Source organism: Amphichorda felina (assembly GCF_050947745.1).
Source record: "Amphichorda felina strain 45539 chromosome Unknown scaffold_6, whole genome shotgun sequence".
Lineage (NCBI taxonomy): Eukaryota > Fungi > Ascomycota > Sordariomycetes > Hypocreales > Bionectriaceae > Amphichorda > Amphichorda felina.
In genome coordinates, this window is record NW_028145044.1 from 99,764 (window position 1) to 118,292 (window position 18,529).

Consider the following 18,529-nt stretch of genomic DNA (forward strand, 5'->3'; position numbering starts at 1 on the left):
CAAGAAGCTTTCATCTTCTGAATCCAACTATCAGGTGAAGGAAGACGCAAGTATTACTGAAATCAAACGACCTGACAAGACTCGAGCTTATGTGATTAGTAGCAGAGGCAAATAATCCTGGCGAATTGAAGAAACGGCTGGTGTACGATGGAGTGATGAAATTCACAAGTATCTCTTGAGGCAATGACTCAAGCGACGATGTCGAGCCCCATGAGACTTGGACCACCAACCTTACACTCTGGTTGATGCACATTCTCGTGGGCAACAACTCATACGAATAGAGACCTGTGCTATTTGGGATAAACAGCTAGATTCTACAGTAAGTGGTGCAATGAGCGAATGTAGGGTTAAGCGCTGTGGTGCGCATCGATGGAGAATTCAATGCGCGATCCGCCAGATCTTGATCAGACGGCGACGGCGTCCATGATCCGATACGGACGATCAGCGGTGCGGGGTCGAGAGACGGGACATGAGTCCTGGTAATGGAGCGAGTTTGGTTGTCCTCAGGACAGGGGTTGCCTGGGGATAGAAGCATTCAATCTAAGACAGCTGTGGTCAAGCAGGGGCAACCGTCAAAGGAGCAGAGTCGATAGGGTCACATAATGCGTGAGCTAAACAGAAGCAAAGCAGCGTCAGAGGAATTGATGATGGTGAATGGTGGATGGGTGTCCGTGTGCGCAGTCACCGCCCGGGCCAGGTTTTGCATACAAGTCCCAAAATCTCACCTCATCCCCCACAGACATCACGACATTGTGGGCTTCATGGCAGCTTAATGGTGCCTCTACCATGGTTCTCGTGAATCCGGACCCCAAGCCCCGTGAGGAGAAGCGGGCATGGCCCCTCATGTAAGACTGTGTGCACCGACATCGCATAGGCAGAGGTGGAGGTATAAGTTGCAAGTCCCCGCTCCATGATTTATGCATGTTAGACAAGACTGTTCCACCCATCATGTCTCTTCGTCGTACAATTCATCCCGGCACTCTGCTGGCTCTCGCTGGAACGGGTCTCACGGCCAGCATCCCCAGGGAAGACCGAGGTCTTACGGTCGAGGTGCCCACGATTCTCCCCCAGGCTGTGTCCGACGTGGTCGACCCCGACTTCCCTGGCCTTGCCTTTGAGCAGGCGTCATGGGTCCGCTATGCACTCGATGACAATGGCGAGACTAACGAGTTCTCAACCAACCTTATGGATTCCATCTACTCTCGCACCGGAGGTAAGCCCATCATCCGCCTCGGTGGCACGTCCCCCGACTACGGGAGATATCTGCCTGGCCAGAAGGAGCCAGCGTTGCCCGTGGCCGAGCAGGACAACTACCAGAACATTGGAGGGACCACCATCGGACCTGACTACTGGCCCATTACCAAACATTTCCCAGAGGCCAAGTTCATGATCCAGGTGCCCCTGGCCACAACCAACGTGAGCGAGGCCGTTGCCTGGGCCAAGGCTGCCGTGGAAGGCATTGGCCTGGAGCAGATCCACTCCATCCAGCCTGGCAACGAGCCCGATCTGTACCGAGATGACTTCAAAGGCGAGGGCGGCCGATACCTCGGACCCCCCGACTACCAGGGCACCCTCACCAACGAGACGTACGTCGGGAACTACACCAAGTACGCCGCGGCCATCCGCGATGCCATCGACCTTCCAGACCACTTCTTCACGGCCTTCGACGTGGCCGCCCATACCGATGACCCCTCTGTCGCCGAGTGGCTGCTGAACCCCAAGGAGTGCTTCGGCCTGGGCATCGACCGCGACAACATCATCAAGGAGGTCTCGCACCACTACTACCAGAACCACGCGGGGGAGGCCGAGGACCTCGAGGAGGGCCTCATGACCATGAGCCTGACCCACAGCAACCTCGACTACCTCAAACCGCGCATCAGCTGGCTCCGGGAGAACCGCCCCGACATCCCCTTCATCATCAACGAGATTGGCAACTCGCTCGAGCCCAAGAACAAGTACCAGTACCAGGCCCGCCTGGGCAGCGCCCTCTGGGCCGTCGACTTCTATCTGTACAGCCTGTCCATCGGTGTCCACCGCTTCAACTACCAGCAGATCATGCACTCGGGCTTCGACATGTGGCTGCCCGTCACCAGCGCCGGCCACGAGCCCCAGGTCTTCTCCAACTATTATGCGCAGCCCTTCCTGGCCGACTTTGTGGGTGCCTCGGGCAAGACGCGCGTCAGCAAGGTGGACGTGGCCAACGGTGACGACCACCCGAATCTCGCCGTGTACGCCGCCTTTGAGGGGCGCAAGGCCAAGCGCCTGGCCATTGCCAACCTCGACTACTGGAACCGCACATCTTCGGGCTACGAGCGCCCCGTCGCCAATGTCTCGGTCCGGCTGCACGACGTCGAGTCTGTCGTGGTGACGCACCTGAGCAGTCCCGACGGTGCCGGTGCTGACGCCGATACCATCACGTATGCGGGAAGTCAGTGGACGTACGACAGCAAGGGGAGGGAGGTCAAGGGTGTGAGGGACGACACTGAGGTGGTGCGCGTGAGGAATGGGTACGCCACGATTCGGGTGCCGAGCAGTGAGGCTGTCATTGTCTACCTTGAAAGTTCGCGTGGTTAGCTGTATTGGCCAACATAAGATGAAGGAGATTTAAATATGTATTCATATCACATATATCACACACCAGTAAAACCTGTCATTGCGGTCCCTGGATGCATCAAGCAACCACCCATGCATTTTGATTCTCTGAAAGCCAAGGTCTCGAATTGTACAGCTGTGAAAGTCAACTATGCTGTATAATTGTGTACACATTGATATCAAGGTAATACTACATGCTCTGTGCGAGAAAAGAGACAACAAACTCGGAATTCACAGCGAATGGGACTCATGTGACTTGAAAAGTCTTATTGATTATTAACGGTCAAATTATTTAAAGGAGTGTACAACACTTTGCTCAACTGTTGCCTCCAGCTGGACACTCCGAAGAGATGTCCAGCCACCCGAGCAATCCCCCATAGTCCGTCTCCGCACCTGAGCCCCTCTGAAGAGTCCACGTAGGGCGCGTAGGGAGCGAGGAAACTCGGTCCAGGCCCGTAGGGCGGCTCGCTTAGATGCCGACGGGGTTGTCGCAGAGAACGGCCTGGTCGAGCTACACGGACTGTCAGTACTCTGGTCCCAGATACCGGATATTTGCAGGCAGGTCTCTCTCTTACCACGGGGAGGACGCAGCACTTGGGCTGCTGGCCAGTCCTGGCGCAGATCTCGGCAAAGTGGCGGGCGTCATGGGGAGTCTCGGAGGCTGCAGAGCGGGATGAGATGGGGAAACATGGCATTTCGGAGCGGGATTCTACTTACGGACTTCGCAGTCGAGGCCGATGATGCCGAGGGCGTCGGTAGCGCAGCAGAGAACGTTGCTGAAGAGGGTGCTGGTGCAGGGATCGTAGTTGGTGCGAACCTCCTCGGTGGGCACAGCGATGACGCTGGCGACAAAGAGAGCGGCGACGGCGAGGAACTTCATGTTGAAGGTTGGGGAGTTGGTTTGGTGTATTGGAAGAGCTGGGAGCTGAGTTGAGAGTTGTTGGAGTTGTCGAGAGAAGACTATTGATGAGGAGTTAGTTTCGATTTCTGGAGGAGGGAGGTAGAGGGGATATTTATACTCGAGAGATGGTAGCTTCAGCCTGACAAACAGATCAAGTCCAGCTTCGGTCTCGTTCCCCTCTTCAGCCCCCCATGGCATGGGAACTCGTCTTTCGAATTCAATAGTTTGCCATCGGGTACACCCCCCGTTCCTACGACGTTGAACTGTGCGATGACTCCAGCCCCTTTCATTGGCCACCCTCCTCCCCGTGTGCAAGGAAGAGGTTCTCCTCACGGGTGTGGGGAACGGAACTATGCGTTGGTCACCTCTTCGGAGCCGTTTTGCATTGTTGTCTTGCCGTGGCTTCGCCACGTTCACATCACCACGATGCTAGCCTGCGAGCTATACGGGGCTAGTCGACCTGAGGTCAGACCTGGCTTGACAGGAGAGACACGCCGACAGGCCACAACTATTGGTCGAAGCCAGCACAAGCTGGGTAATCATGATGGCTAATGCGGGTGGGGGGATGCACAGGTCATTACCAAACGAGGCTGGGTGGCAAGGCACGTTTTCTGGATGGGGATATGCGTCCAAGTCGGATGAGCTCCTCAACTGCCGCCTGGCCAATAGAGTCATATCCCGCCAGCCAAGGGTTGCTCGGAGGCGCCAGTTGCCGACCTTGTTGCAGGGGAGGAGAATACGGGTACGCACGTTGGTGCATAGTACATGTGTAGATGCCGCCTAGATATCTCATTCTGACTTCTTGCCTGCATGGCCCTGCATCCGCGCATCTGGACTGGCCGATCACCCGCGGTTGGTCCTTTGCTGACCCGGCCCCGATCCTTCTAGGCCAAGTCAAACGAGCAGTCGAGACTACACAGTATCATTTTGCTCTTCAGCTCTCCCCGCTAGACTCTCTCACACGGAATGTAGCTGTCAGTCGGGCCACGCGCGTGAGCCTCAGCCCATGCGCCAAACACGGCACGGAGTATTACGAGGAGGCAGGAACAGCATGTGGCTGCCGATGATGGGGAACTAGGGCTGTGTCGGAGCTGAGACAGCCCGGCATTCGTACCATTGCAGCGGACTATCGGTTGGGGTGCATCTGGCCCGGGTCTCTTGGTCCCCGTGGCAAGGTGAATAATACTACTCCGTACTTGTATTATCTTCTCTCTCCCATCATCCCCCATTCCCGTAGCCATCCCCATGATCTGCGTTGCCCCCGTCTTGGCCCCATCGACGGCCCGGGCTGCGCGGCCAATCATGCCCGCAGGGCTGTCGGGTAGCAGCAGGATAATTTACAAGGGAGTCTGCCAAGCTGACCAGCTGATAGCCAGCCCCATTGGGCCGTTGGAGAGCAGTCGAGGATCCCTGGGCGGGATATCACCTTGGGAAATCTGGGCTATGCAGGTCACACAGCCGGATTACCCGCCGCCCGACCAGGCTGGGCAGCCGGATTCAATATTGGGCTTGATTGGGCCAAGATGGGGTCTAGCCATACAAGTAGCGTCAAAGCTGCGGAGAAAAGGAAAATAAAGAAGATGGAAGACGGTGGGGCCTTGGGGTTGTGGCGGCTGTGCAGCCATCGATCGAGACTTCAGCTCGGCTAGTACAAGTAATGCTAACTAACTTGGAGTCTGGGCCAGCTTGACAAGTTGACCCATCGTTATCCGTGCCAGAGACAAAACAACGTGTAAAACGCACACGCATCACACTTGACCAAAGGCCTATCATATAAGATGGCACACGGACCACCATTCGAGCGCTTTGGCCATGGGCATCTTGAAAGCAAACATGTTCGAGTAGGACAGGCCAAACCGGTCAAACAGCGACACCCAATCCCGTGGTGCGAGGACCGTTGTAGTGTTACTACTGTGCACCCGAGACAAGAAAACCACCTTATTATGTGGCATCGAACATCCTGAGACAATCCGGAATCCAGAAGCTCCCAATGTCTTGGGGCAAATGCAGCTAGGGGCCCAGAGCACGGGCGAAGCGCTGGCGAAGTTTTATCGCCCCGCAACTTGCAAGTGCTGGAGAGACATTGACAATCGGCACATCCGTTAGTCATGGCGTGGGTGTGCATGATTATTGGTTTCGAAGGATCCTCCATTCGCAATTCTGGAATCCCATTTGGCGAAAACAGGAGAAATATTGGCTCGGCCCCTTCTTCAGCTGAGGCAGATCGGAGATGCGACTCCGGAATCCGGACCCTCGGGGGCCCCAAGTTCTAGAGACAGGTACCAAAAGCAAGGCGGAATGATGGCGGGGAGCCAATGTCACCATCAAATCACGGATACGAATAGGCGATCGATGTCTCGCGGGCAATGGCCAAGACAAGCTCTGGACGTAGAGTTGGCAACTGGGAAAGCCACCTCCTCCCACCTCCTCCCCCCGACACCCTGGCTCATGGTAACTCCAAGGAATGATGACGATGACAACTCAATCACCTCAATCACCTCAATCGCCAAGACGTTCAAGTGATGGCAGAATTTCCGTTTATGTGAGTCTATACCATCACTCACCTATTACACCACCTCCCATGTACCGCCCCTTCAAACGCACTCCCAGCTGTCCGGGTCCTTCGCACCCCCCGATCCCGTGTATCTCCCACGAAGCGGATACTTGCAGTGTCTCCTCGAGAAGCTTCCGTGGGCCTCGTCGCTCGTCCCCTCGATATGCTCTGGCGCAATACCCTCCTCGACCCATTTCACAATAGCCCAGAGGACGTTCTTCTCCGGCTCGTACCCGGCAGCGGAATCCGGGAACCCGTTACCAATACGCCACGCCCCGTTGCCCTTGTAGCAGTGGCTCATCCCCGAGATGCGAAAGTACCGGTAGAAGTCGTCCATCTCGGCGTAGGTCAGCCCCATGGTCCGCGCAACATGGTTGTAGTACCGCTGCGAGTTGTCGTTGCTGATGACGGGGTCCTCGAGGCCGTGGTAGTGCAGCACCTTGGTGCCTTGGTCTCGCACCTCTGACAGGTCTCCCTCCCACGTCTGTATATTGAACGGGTTCAGCTCTGTGGCAGCGGCGTAGTCGTCCGGGCCAAGAGTAGCTGGATCCCAGGAGGGGTCGCTGTAGACCACATAGCGGAACCATTCGACCGTGTATGGAAACGGGTTCCCCGTCATGAAAACAGCTGGATTTCCACCGGGCTGCAGGCGTGGATAGACGAGGATGCCGTCTTTGCCGTGCAGGTCAGAGAAGGCTGCCCTGACCGTCTGGGCCTGTGCTCCTGTCAGGCAGTTGGGCTTGGGGTCGGTGGCACTGCAGAGCAGAGCCTCGGGCCTGTACTGGCAGAGGTCGGGATCCTCAATGAGGCCGTCGACCACTCCATCCAGACCATCACACTGCGCCAGCACATCTTCCAAGACCGACGCCCACTGCTCTCGCTCCACAAACGTCGGCGATCCCGGCGTCCCCGAGATGGGGTAGAAGCTCCCCATCCACGAGAACAAGTCGTTGACCGCAAACCCCGGAGCCCCAGCCACAATCCCGTCAAAGTCGCCGGGAAAGTCCTGGGCCTCCTTGAACCCCTGTCGCCCTCCCGAGGAGCAGCCCATGAAATAAGATTTGCTATGCTTCTTGCCATAGAAGGCCTCGGTGACCTGCTTCCCGAGAGCCGTGCCCAGATGGAGGGAGCGGTAGGCGAAATCCTCCACAGCGCCGGGGTTCTGGTACAGCGGCTCCCCCGAGGTCCCGTTGTGGCCGTTGTTGGTGCCAAAGGTCGCGAACCCCTGGGATACGCCGTAGGCAATCTCGCCGTACCGGATGCAGCCGTCAAGACCGCCGTTGCCAGTGCCAAGAAAGCGGCCGTTCCATTCCAGCGGTAGCCAGGCCTCGAGACTGATGTTGCTCGTCGGCGACGTGGTGGTGAGCATTGATACCCGGCAGAGATCCACGCTGACTGGCTGGGAAGGTATCGCGCATGTCGGATGGTTTTCTGGGAGCGAGACATTGGTGTTTGCCGGGATGGACTGGGAGAACCAAACAGTGGTATCGGGGAGATTGAGGCTGTTGACGAGGTCGGCGCATTTTGCTGTCAGGTCGACCTCGGCCAGAACTCCCTGGACAATGGGCATGATCCCAAGGGTAGACATTGTGGAGGGCTTCATCTCTCAGAGGGTATTGTTGTGAGGACTGGGAGAGAGGATACGGAGTACTGGATGGACTAGCGAGTCTATACGGGTTAATATACCCGTAGACGAACGAAGTCCATTAATGATGAGCAACACGGCGAGAAGCGTCTCGCATCAGATCCTTGATGGAAGCGATGTTGGTCCATACTGACAGGGTCTACCCGACACGGACGCTGACACAATGAGGTCAGCATACATATATTGAGTAGTACAGCACTAGGTTCTGCCATACTCCGTAGTTAGAGCAGGCAAGGCTGCGCCCCTGCCGAACTGCTGTAGTCACACCGAAAAGACGCAAAAACGGGGGTACTTCGGTGGACTCAGATTCGGCCACCCCTCCCTTATTCCCCCCAAGTAGGAACAGGCACAAATACACATACGCTCAATTGCTATTAAATCAATTACAGCTTGGAAAATACGCCCTTGCAAGCCCCCGATCCCAGCTGCACAAGGGTGCTCTTGGTGCGCATGTAGGCCCGGATGCCCTCGGGCCCGTTCTCCACTCCAACGCCGCTCATCTTCCACCCACCCACAGGCATCTCGGCCGGTGACTCACCCCAGGTGTTGATCCACGTGATCCCGGCCTCGAGCTGCCGGACCACATCCTGCGCAAGGCCAATGTCCGACGAGACGACGCCCGCAGCCAGGCCCATAGCCGTGTCGTTAGCCCTGCGGATCACCTCAGGCAGCCACTCGCCCTGCTCCTTGTTCGCCGTCGAGTACGGCAGGATGCACATGACAGGGCCGAAGATCTCCTCGCGGGCCACGCGCATGTCGTCCTTGCAGTCAGAGAAGATGACGGGCGCCACCCAGAACCCGTCCGTAGAGGGCTTCTGGCTCTGCGCATCCACGGCGCCGTCGTAGACCACCCTCGCCCCGTCAACCTCCTTGCCGTGGCGGATGTACATGTCGACCTTGTCGCGCTGCGCTGCGCTCACCATGGGTCCAAAGTTGGTCTTCTCGTCCCGGGGCATGCCCATGCGGATGCCCTCCCGGCACCGCTTCACCAGCGCCTGCTCGACGCGCGAGACCATGGTATCCGGCACAAAGACGCGGGTGCCGTTGGTGCAGACCTGGCCCGTGGAGAAGAAGTTGGCCACCATGGCCACGTCGGCCGCCTCGTCGACGTCGGCGTCGGGCAGGACCACGAGCGGGCTCTTGCCGCCGAGCTCCATGGTAATACCCTTCATACCCTTAGCGGCCTCGCTGGCCACCTTGCTGCCTGTGCTAACCTGGCCCGTGAAGCTAACCTTAGCGATACCCGGGTGGGCGACGAGGGGCGCACCACAGCTGGGCCCATCGCCGTAGACGACGTTGAACACGCCCGCCGGCACGCCGGCCTCAATGTAGATCTGGGCGAGGGTGTTGGCGTGCAGAGGCGTGACCTCGCTGGGCTTGTAGACCATGCAGTTGCCGGCGGCCAGGCAGGGCGCCGACTTCCACAGTGCGATCTGGATGGGGTAGTTCCAGGCGCCAATGCCAGCGCAGACACCGAGGGGCTCGTGGTGGGTGAGGACGTAGGCGTCTGAGCGCAGGCGCGTGTGGTCGCCGGGCGCGCTGCCAGCGATATAGTGGGCATAGTACTCGAGGACGTCCACGCCCGTGACGACGTCGACGGTCGATGTCTCGCTCCAGGCCTTGCCCGTGTCGAGCGTCTCGGTCAAGGCGAGGTCTTCATTGCGCTCGCGTAGGATGGTCGCGGCCCGGAGGAGGATGGCTGAGCGCTGGGGCGCGGGGGTCTGGGACCACTCCTTGAAGGCGCTGTGGGCGGACGCGATGGCGGCGTCGAGCTGGGCGGGCGTGGTGGTGTAGATCGTGGCGAGGGGCTTGCCCGTGCTGGGGTCGACCGAGGTGAATGTAGAGGAGGTATCGGACGACCCGGACTGCGGCTCGCCGGAGTGGAATGTGTGAATCTCGGAGGTGAAGGTCATGGCGGCGGCTCTGGCGGCTATCACCAGCGGCGAGGTGAGGTGGAGGCGTTGGCGTGGTGGTGATGGTAGTGATGATGACGGTGATGAAGGAGGAGGAATGAGTGAATGGCGTCGAAGTGGTCGAAGTGGCTGGACAAGCAATGCTATGCGCCTCATCCACAAAGTCTCAGATGCCAATTGTTCCTTTTCGTATCCTGGAGACCTAGTCGTCAAAATTTTCCACCGCCTGGTGATGCTCGCGCCGTGTTTCTTGAGCTGGCTGGAGAGGTCTAGTTGGTGAGGCTTGGCCTGTTGAGGGTCCCGTCCCTGTCCCGCGTTACGTCACAGTTGACACGGTGCAGCCGCCTAGCTAGCTGCATTTCAGCACCTCTCACCGTCTCATCCCAGCACACATCCACTATCCAACCAACGGTTTCTGCATTCCATTCGTTACTCAGGAATCCGATCATGACAGTGGACCTCTCAAGCGTCAAACGCAAGCCAGCCGAGGCGAAGCAGATTTGAAAAACACAATCAGACCCTTCACGCACCGACCAATACTTGGCCCAGGCGACTCAGGACATCCGGCTTCCCGCAATCTAGAAAATTTTGGCGGTATCGAATGTCCAGATCCGGCAGTTGAGACGCACGCACCGCGTGGCCGGCTGGTCCGTCTCCAGTAGTCCAGGGCAGAGGAGGGGCAATACAGTGCGCACACTGCCCTGTGGCTGACTCGCGCACGTTGCAGGCCTTGGAACATCGTCACCACAACTCAGGTTTGCTGGGCTTGAAGGCGGTGGGGTTTGCGCCACGTGCACCACGGCAAGCCCGCCAGTCCAACCAGAGGCTTCAATTCCTCAACACCACCGCCGCCGGGCGATGCGTAGGCCAACTTACTCGGGCATCCAACCCAAGACGATGCAGAATTCCTTACCAACCGCCATCGAAACCGTCTCACGCCAAGCAAGGGGCTACACAGTGCCAGCGGCTGGAGGGGCTCCTCCTCCCAACGTCGTCACCATGGGCCCATCCCCGCCAGCCTCCGACACTTAGTGGTGCTGCAGGAGATGCGATCCTATCGGTGAGACGACTACCCAAGCATCACCTTGACACATCGTTCGACAGTGAGCACTTTTCTCTGCCTTTGCTTCCGATTTCTCCACCTTGAAAAGACCATCATCAGGGCGCAAACTCTATCCCGAAATCCTTCATTTATTATTGCGTGCCCTCTGCATCTTTCCGCCTGCCCCTCCATCCTTCCTCCAACCCAATCATCCCTCCGTCGTCCAGCCACCCTTATCGGCGGTCAACAACTCTCTTATCGCCGTCAACACCACTCTCCAGACCTGTCCTCACCGCCCGGTCCATCATCACCGGCTTCAACACGCCGAAACACACTGCTCAATTGAATCCCAGTTCATTTGCACATCCCCCGAAAATGTCGACCCAGACCCTCCCTCCCTCCGCGGCCAATGCCTTCGACTACATCATTGTCGGCGGTGGCACGGCCGGCTGCGTCATCGCCTCGCGCCTGTCCAGCTACCTGCCTGAGCGCCGCGTGCTGGTCATCGAGGGCGGCCCGTCCGACCTCGATCTCAGCAACGTCCTCGACCTCCGCCAGTGGCTGACCCTGCTGGGCGGCGACCTCGACTACGACTACGGCACCACCGAGCAGCCCATGGGTAACAGCCACATCCGCCACTCGCGCGCAAAGGTCCTCGGCGGCTGCTCCTCGCACAACACCCTCATCTCCTTCCGCCCCTTCCGCCATGACATGGACCGCTGGGTCGCCCAGGGCTGCACAGGCTGGGACTTTGACACGGTCATGCGCCACGTCGACAACCTGCGCAACACCATCCAGCCCGTCCACGCCCGCCACCGCAACCAGCTGTGCAAGGACTGGGTCTTGGCCGCCTCCGAAGCCCTCAACATCCCTGTCATCCCCGACTTCAACCGGGAGATCACCTCCAAGGGCCAGCTCAACCAGGGCGTTGGCTTCTTCTCCGTCTCCTACAACCCGGACAATGGGTACCGCAGCAGCGCCTCGGTCGCCTACATCCACCCCATCCTCAAGGGCGAGGAGCGCCGCCCCAACCTCACCATCCTCACCGAGGCCCACGTCTCCAAGCTGCACGTCGACAACGACGTCGCCTCGGGCATCGACGTCACCCTCAAGAACGGCCAGAAGCTGACCCTGCGCGCCAACAAGGAGATCATCCTCTGCGCGGGCGCCGTCGACACCCCCCGTCTGCTGCTCCACTCGGGTGTCGGCCCCCGTGCTCAGCTTGAGGAGCTCGGCATCCCCGTCGTCAAGGACATCCCCGGTGTCGGCGAGAACCTGCTCGACCACCCGGAGACCATCATCATGTGGGAGCTCAACAAGCCCGTGCCCGAGAACCAGACCACCATGGACTCGGACGCCGGTGTCTTCCTGCGCCGCGAGGGCTTCAACGCTGCCGGCACCGACGGCGACGCTGCCGACATCATGATGCACTGCTACCAGATTCCCTTCACCCTCAACACGGGTCGCCTGGGCTACCCGGAGATCCGTGAGCGCTACGCCTTCTGCATGACGCCCAACATCCCGCGCCCCCGCTCCCGCGGCCGCATCTACCTGACCTCTGCGGACCCCAACGTCAAGCCCGCCCTGGACTTCCGCTACTTCACCGACCCCGAGGGCTACGACGCCGCCACCTTCGTCGCGGGCATCAAGGCCGCCCGCAAGATTGCCGAGCAGAGCCCCTTCAAGGACTGGCTCAAGGAGGAGGTTGCCCCCGGCCCCCGCGTCCAGAGCGATGAGGACATTAGCGAGTACGCCCGCCGCGTGGCGCACACCGTCTACCACCCGGCCGGCACGACCAAGATGGGCGACGTGGCGCGCGACCCCAAGGCCGTCGTGGACGCCAAGCTCAAGGTGCGCGGCATCGGCAAGCTGCGCATCGCCGACGCGGGCGTCTTCCCGGACATGCCGTCCATCAACCCCATGGTGACGGTGCTGGCCGTTGGCGAGCGCGCCGCCGAGCTCATCGCCATGGAGGAGGGATGGAAGCCCGACAACAAGCCCAGGCTGTAAAACAGTGTGCCAGGGCACTGCTCAATGGGCAAAGGGGAAGAGAGTTATGGATCGGATCGGACACTCGTCCCGAGGTGCCACACGAACGTGGCCTATGAATGTTTTGGATGGCATATGCTACTCGGCGTACATGTATGACTAGGAAGAGCTGGGAAAGCCTACGGGCTATTTTTGGAGTACTATGTGAACTTTGGATAAGAAGAAGATATCAACAAGAAGAAGAATACTAGAGCCAATGAAAGACCATCAGACCACCAGATACGTGTCGAATGGACGGAGTGCCGCCTCGTCGGACCGTTGATCTGCTGCCACCGGGGACCCATTTCACCTCACGCAGGCTAGACCGACCATGTGTAGATTTTATTACAAGTGGCTCATGATCCGCCGGGGATCATCGCACCCGATGCACGGACTATGGATAATGGGCACACCTGGCATATTTCGCATGCTTTATGATGATGCGTTTCGTCAAAAGGACTGTCGCATTTTGTCGATCCACAGATGGAGAAATCATCACGGCAGAGGAATCGCCGCGCCTATATTACATATTATGTGCTCAATTACAGTAATTACCTACACGAGATGCACTGATGCAGTTTGTGTGTCCTTTTGCCGTGACGACGCACGGAAAATTCGCCTCCCCGGAATCATTCCGTGCTTGGCGCGTCACGGTCATCCTTTTTTTTTTCCTAGATCGATCAGTCCAGGAGGAGGCCGATGGGGAAAAAAGACGGGGGAGGGAAAAGAGGGCCAAGGATTTATATTAAAACACGATGGGGAGGGAGGGGCGCGCCGCGCGTGTAACGTAGCATTTTTATATCATGCTTCCAGATCCGGCTCAGCCCAGCAAGGAGGCCCCCAAACAATCCCGGAGAAGCAGTTTCAGGCAGTAACAAAACCATCTCTCTCACAGAGTCTCCCCTGGTTCTCCGGACCCGAAGCAGAGATCGGCCGGGGGCCGACCAGGAGGCAGAAACCCCATACTTTTCGGCAGATGGGTAATGGGTTTGAGCATCGGCGGAGGTGGCATTGGGGTTATTCGGGACGTGTTTCGGGATAGCTGGGGCATGCAATAGCATGGGGAATATGTCGTGTGTCTCATTAGCCGGTGCTGTGGGGATGCGGAAGGTGAATTTCCCATCGAATTAACCTTGATTCTATATTGCTGGATTCATGTTAGTGAATCTCATCATTCAACTTGTCACGAACGTCACGTCAGCTGGTCACAGATTGATGCGCTGTGACTTCGAGATCTCGATATTAAGCCCGAGAGCAGTTGATCTACCCTTTTGGCTATTATCCGTGTAATTACGGTATACCCAGCTACTGGATTGTAGCATCAAATGCAGCATCGTGATCTGGAGTTGAGGTGTAGGGTAGCCGCCAGTCACGGGATGATATATTGGCGATGAAGCCGGTGGCTCCGATACATGGTAGATGATGGCGCCACACATGGCAACTGGCACTATCACAGAGCCACATAGTATTACCCAAGTTCGTACGTACGTAAATCTTAATAGTACTACCTAGTAGGTACTACTTGTACCCGTATGACAGTGGCATGATATGGAAACCGGCTCGACGGCAGGACGCAAGCGCAAATCCAGCGAATCCAGCCAGCCGGGACAGCTAACCGCGATAGGTGATTTCTACCGAAGTGCAGGTAGGTGCTAATGGGCGGCGGACGGGGCGTCTGTACCAATCTCGAGGTGTCAGAGGTAACAAAAATGGCGAGTTGGATTTTGATTGTCGCCACTTGGGTTGTTGGTGAGGATCCGTATCCGTACATTATCCGACTTGGCCCAGCACTTGGTGTATTATTTGGAGGAACCAGGGACTGACTATTGGCGGCCCAACGGGCAGAAGAGCCCATGGGCATCTGATGGGAGGGACGGACGAATGACAGGGCCAGAGTTCGGGTGTGGAGAACCCCCCGGGACTTCGGGGCGGAGGGCAAGGCACCGAGAGCCACTTGGGACGGAGTTGAGGCCCGAAACACGGACTGGTGCGGGTGGACAGGGGTGCTCCAGAGGCTGTCCCCAGAGAAGTGTTTTTTTGGGGGGGTCACCAGCACATCGTGGAGCGTGGAGTCTGGACCTCGCCGACCAGTCGACTCTGCTGGCGTAAGGGATTCGAGCTGGCCTCGACCAGCAGGAGGCCAGCATTGCCCAGCAGGCATGGCATGGCATGACATGGCATTCCCGACGCTCCTGGGGTTTTCGGGACAGGGGCTCTGGATGGGGCGCTGGATGGGGCGCTGGACGGGGCGCGCTGGATGGGGATGATGGGTCCCCAGGTTGATTTGGCCTTCGGTCCGGGACAGCGCCACGGTCGTTTCAATCTCTCGTCGTGGGCTCGCGTGGGCCATGGCCATGGCTCCATGTCCTCCGAACTGAGCGGAACGGAGCCCAGCGTCCTTTCCTCTTTAACCGCGTATTTTCCCCGTCTCTTGCTGTGGCAGATTCTGCTCCCGTGCAGCGTGCAGAGTGTTGGCTGTACTGTCCTCCGTACTTGGTACATATACTTGCGAGCCTGGCGCCTCACCCAGCACACAGTAGACTGTTTCTATTCTGGCCCTGGTTTTGACCCGACTGGACTTGTTTCTACCCAGCTGCGCATGTGGCTCCGTGCATGCGCCGATCTCCCCAGTGTGCCATTGACGCAAGATAACGGGGAGCCAGAAGCAGAAAGAGAGAGAGGAAGGGAAAAAAAGGAGAAAGAGAGTGGAAGAGACGGCACACACGGGCAGAAAAAGGGGGTCGGTCATGAAGAGAAGCCGTCGTCGCGCAGTCACGGGCACCATCAACCACCTTCACCACCTCCAACTCGGCCCCTCGCCGCTGAGTCCCCGCCGGCCAATCGACCTTGTGGACGCTCTCGACAACAGAACCGACTGAAGGAAGGGAGGCCAGAACCATGGCGGACCAAGAGGAGCAGCCACCGACGGCGTCGTCACGACCACGGCTGACGACAGCGAACCCGGCCATGCTGGAGCGGGCTCGGGGGCTGGCGTCTGGCAGCGGGAGGGCGTCACAGAGCACCAGGGACCACAAGGACCAGAAGGACCACAAGCCAGCAGCCGCTGGAGCTGGAGCAGCCCTCCGGCTCACGCAGGGCGGGCGCATCACCAAGGCCAGGCAGGGCCAGCGCCCCTCCAGCATGTCCAGCATCCAGTCCAGTGGGCTTCCCGGCGCCCCCTCCAGCAGGGTCCAGGGAGGAGCCACCACTCGGGCGTCATCCAATTCCAGCTACTATGCTAATGCCCATGCCAATGCCAATGCCAGCTCCACCCCCGCATCCACCAGGTCCCCCATCCACTCGCCGCCCATTAATACTCGCCGTCTTCCTCCGTCCTCAGCCCACGCCTCGGCGACGGGCGCGCCGTCGTCGTCGTCGTCGTCGTCATTGCTACCGCCGCTGTCATCGTCATCCCCTCAGCAGCTGCCTCAGTCTCTGCCCACGCCAGCCACCTCTGCCGCATCCTCGGCCACCACCACGCCTCCGACCGCCTCCTCGCGATCCGACGAGTCCAGCAGCGACCCCAGCGATCCCCACGCCCACAGCTACTTCACCCGCTCCGCCTCCTCGTCCTCGGCCGCATCCGCCACCACTGCCTCCGTCTCGGGCGACAAGTCTCTACATCGCACTTCTTCCTGGAAGCAGCAGCAGCAGCAGCCGCACCCAGACGCCATGGCCGTCGACAACGATGCCCCCGTCCTCACCTTCTGGGGCCCGGATCCCGTCCCCCTCCCCTCGCGCTTCACCCGCATCAAGCGCAACCTCATTGCCGGCCATGAAGCTGCCCTCGAGGCCTCGTGGGCCCGCCTCATCCGTGCCCTGCGCGACGAGATGGACCACATTGAGGGTCTGGGCCCCCATCTGATCCCCTCAATCGAGTTTGCCGACATGGATAATCCCGCCCAGGCCACGCGCTTCGGCCGCGACCTGCGCCGTTACGGAGTCGGGGTTGTGCGCCGCGCCGTTCCCAAGACGGACGCTGACGACATGGTCAAGGCCACCGTCGACTACCTCGACTCGAGACGCATCAACAACCCCACGCCCCTCAAGCAGGATCCCACCTGCTACGACTACTACTGGACGCCCGCTCAGGTCCGCTCCCGAGCCCATCCGTCCGTCCTGCGCACCCAGCGCTTCATGATGGGCCTCTGGGAGACCACACCCGACGACCGCCTTGCCACGCGTCTGCCCATCGCTTATGTCGACCGTATCCGCATACACGGCGCCAACAGCGAGCCGCGCATCCCCAACCCCGTCGACCACGCCGCCACCAACGGTACCAGTAACGGAGGCGGCGCCGACACGGGTGAGATATCCGAGTCCCTCGAGCACCACCAGTCCCCCCCGCAATCAGCCGACGACTGGATCAACGCGCTACAGTCCTCGGCCGGCATCATTGCCCAGGTTGACAACGGCTCGCTCGAGCGCTGGGAGCCCGACGGCTACGGCCACGCGGGCACCTACTCGCGCGTCTTCCACGGCGACTGGGAGTCGCACGACCCCTGGGAGTGCGCCAGCCGCGTCTCCTCCACCATGGATCTGTACAACGGCTATGGCGCCTGCACCATCTTCCGCATGTTCCAGGGCGTCCTAGCCCTCTCCACCATTGAGCCCGGCATGATCCGCCTGCTGCCCTCGCCCAAGCTCGCCACCGCCTACTACCTCCTTCGGCCCTTCTTCAGCCCCAAGACGCCCGCCCCCAACGTCCGCTCCGGCCCGGAGTGGGAGGCCTACCTGGACCCGTCCAACTGGCACCTCGAGCGCAACCCGGACACCATCATCCACGGCGCCGTCCCCGGCCACGCCCAGCGCATCACCGAGCGCTGGCACCCGCACCTGCACCTCCGCGGCAGCATGATCACCCTGCCCACCCTCCAGCCTGGCGACTACATCCTCTGGCACCCGGACCTGCCCTACCACATCTCCTCCAGCAACCCGGGCCTCCAGACGCCCCACCGCAACCAGGAGCCCGTCAGCATGCTCGTCTACATCCCCGCCGCGCCCCTGACCCAGACCAACGCGCTGTACCTGGCGCGCCAGCGCAAGTCCTTCCAGCGCGGCCACCCGGGCCCGGACTTTGACTCGAGCGGCCGCGGCATGCTCGTCGAGGACCCGGCCACGATGCCCGGCGAGAAGGACATTGCTGAGGTGGGCGGCCCCGCGGGCCTGCAGGCCATGGGCCTGGCGCCGTGGGAGGTGTCTGGCACGCGGTCGGCCACTCCCCCTGGGGACAAAGAAAAGGACAAGGCCAAGACCAAGACCAACGCCAAGAGCAAGGCTGACGCCGCCGACGAGACCAAGAGCGTGTCCAGCGCGTCGTCGAGTTCCCGCGCCGAGGCCGAGGTAGTGAGGTTATCCAACATTATTCTCTTCCCCGATAAGTCGATGATGGGATACTCTGTTTGAGGGGCTTTTCCCAGCAAACATTGAACCTGGATGGTAAAAGCGCACGATGGGGGAGATATGCTACTACTGCTGAGAAAGGTCACACTGGGTAGATTCCCTATGGGGAGGGGGGCGTTTGGAGTCTGGCGCCCGTCGTAATGGACATGTGTGGCTACAGCCCCCATCAAAGGGTGATTGTATGACAGCATGAGGAGGAATTTATTTTTGCATGTTTTGAAAGCATAGTTGCAGTGTCCGCACCGATCGCCATCGGAGCGGACAATAAAGCAGAGCGATTTTATTTGCCATCCATCCGAGACATAGTTTAGATACGATAAGAGCAGAGAGAACAGGAAAGGAAGAAAGATACAGAGAACAGGCAGACAAACAGACAGACAGACAGACAGACAGACAGACAGAAGGAAGGAAGGCAGACAGACAAACAGACAGACAAACAGACAGACAGACA

General features: G+C 59.3%; 6 protein-coding genes across 6 annotated transcripts; 3 read left to right on the plus strand and 3 right to left on the minus strand.

Moving 5' to 3' along the window:
* Positions 1-948: 948 nt before the first annotated feature.
* Positions 949-2,574, plus strand: ACO1O0_005855 (glycosyl hydrolase family 79 C-terminal domain-containing protein; the record flags this gene model as incomplete). Its single annotated transcript, XM_083195262.1, has 1 exon — positions 949-2,574. One exon carries the CDS (start codon positions 949-951, stop codon positions 2,572-2,574), a length of 1,626 nt encoding a protein of 541 aa, XP_083048278.1.
* A 487-nt stretch (positions 2,575-3,061) lies between these two features.
* Positions 3,062-3,472, minus strand: ACO1O0_005856 (uncharacterized protein; the record flags this gene model as incomplete). Its single annotated transcript, XM_083195263.1, has 3 exons — positions 3,062-3,103; positions 3,168-3,253; positions 3,310-3,472. 3 exons carry the CDS (start codon positions 3,470-3,472, stop codon positions 3,062-3,064), a joined length of 291 nt encoding a protein of 96 aa, XP_083048279.1.
* Positions 3,473-6,087: 2,615 nt separating this feature from the next.
* Positions 6,088-7,635, minus strand: faeB-1 (the tannase; the record flags this gene model as incomplete). The annotated part of the gene is made up of 1 exon (XM_083195264.1): positions 6,088-7,635. The coding sequence occupies one exon, from the start codon at positions 7,633-7,635 to the stop codon at positions 6,088-6,090; it is 1,548 nt and encodes a 515-aa protein (XP_083048280.1).
* Positions 7,636-8,075: 440 nt separating this feature from the next.
* ACO1O0_005858 (aldehyde dehydrogenase domain-containing protein) lies at positions 8,076-9,605 on the minus strand (the record flags this gene model as incomplete). The annotated part of the gene is made up of 1 exon (XM_083195265.1): positions 8,076-9,605. One exon carries the CDS (start codon positions 9,603-9,605, stop codon positions 8,076-8,078), a length of 1,530 nt encoding a protein of 509 aa, XP_083048281.1.
* Positions 9,606-11,022: 1,417 nt separating this feature from the next.
* On the plus strand, positions 11,023-12,657 carry ACO1O0_005859 (GMC family oxidoreductase; the record flags this gene model as incomplete). The annotated part of the gene is made up of 1 exon (XM_083195266.1): positions 11,023-12,657. One exon carries the CDS (start codon positions 11,023-11,025, stop codon positions 12,655-12,657), a length of 1,635 nt encoding a protein of 544 aa, XP_083048282.1.
* A 2,916-nt stretch (positions 12,658-15,573) lies between these two features.
* ACO1O0_005860 (uncharacterized protein) lies at positions 15,574-18,081 on the plus strand (the record flags this gene model as incomplete). The annotated part of the gene is made up of 1 exon (XM_083195267.1): positions 15,574-18,081. One exon carries the CDS (start codon positions 15,574-15,576, stop codon positions 18,079-18,081), a length of 2,508 nt encoding a protein of 835 aa, XP_083048283.1.
* Positions 18,082-18,529: the final 448 nt, after the last annotated feature.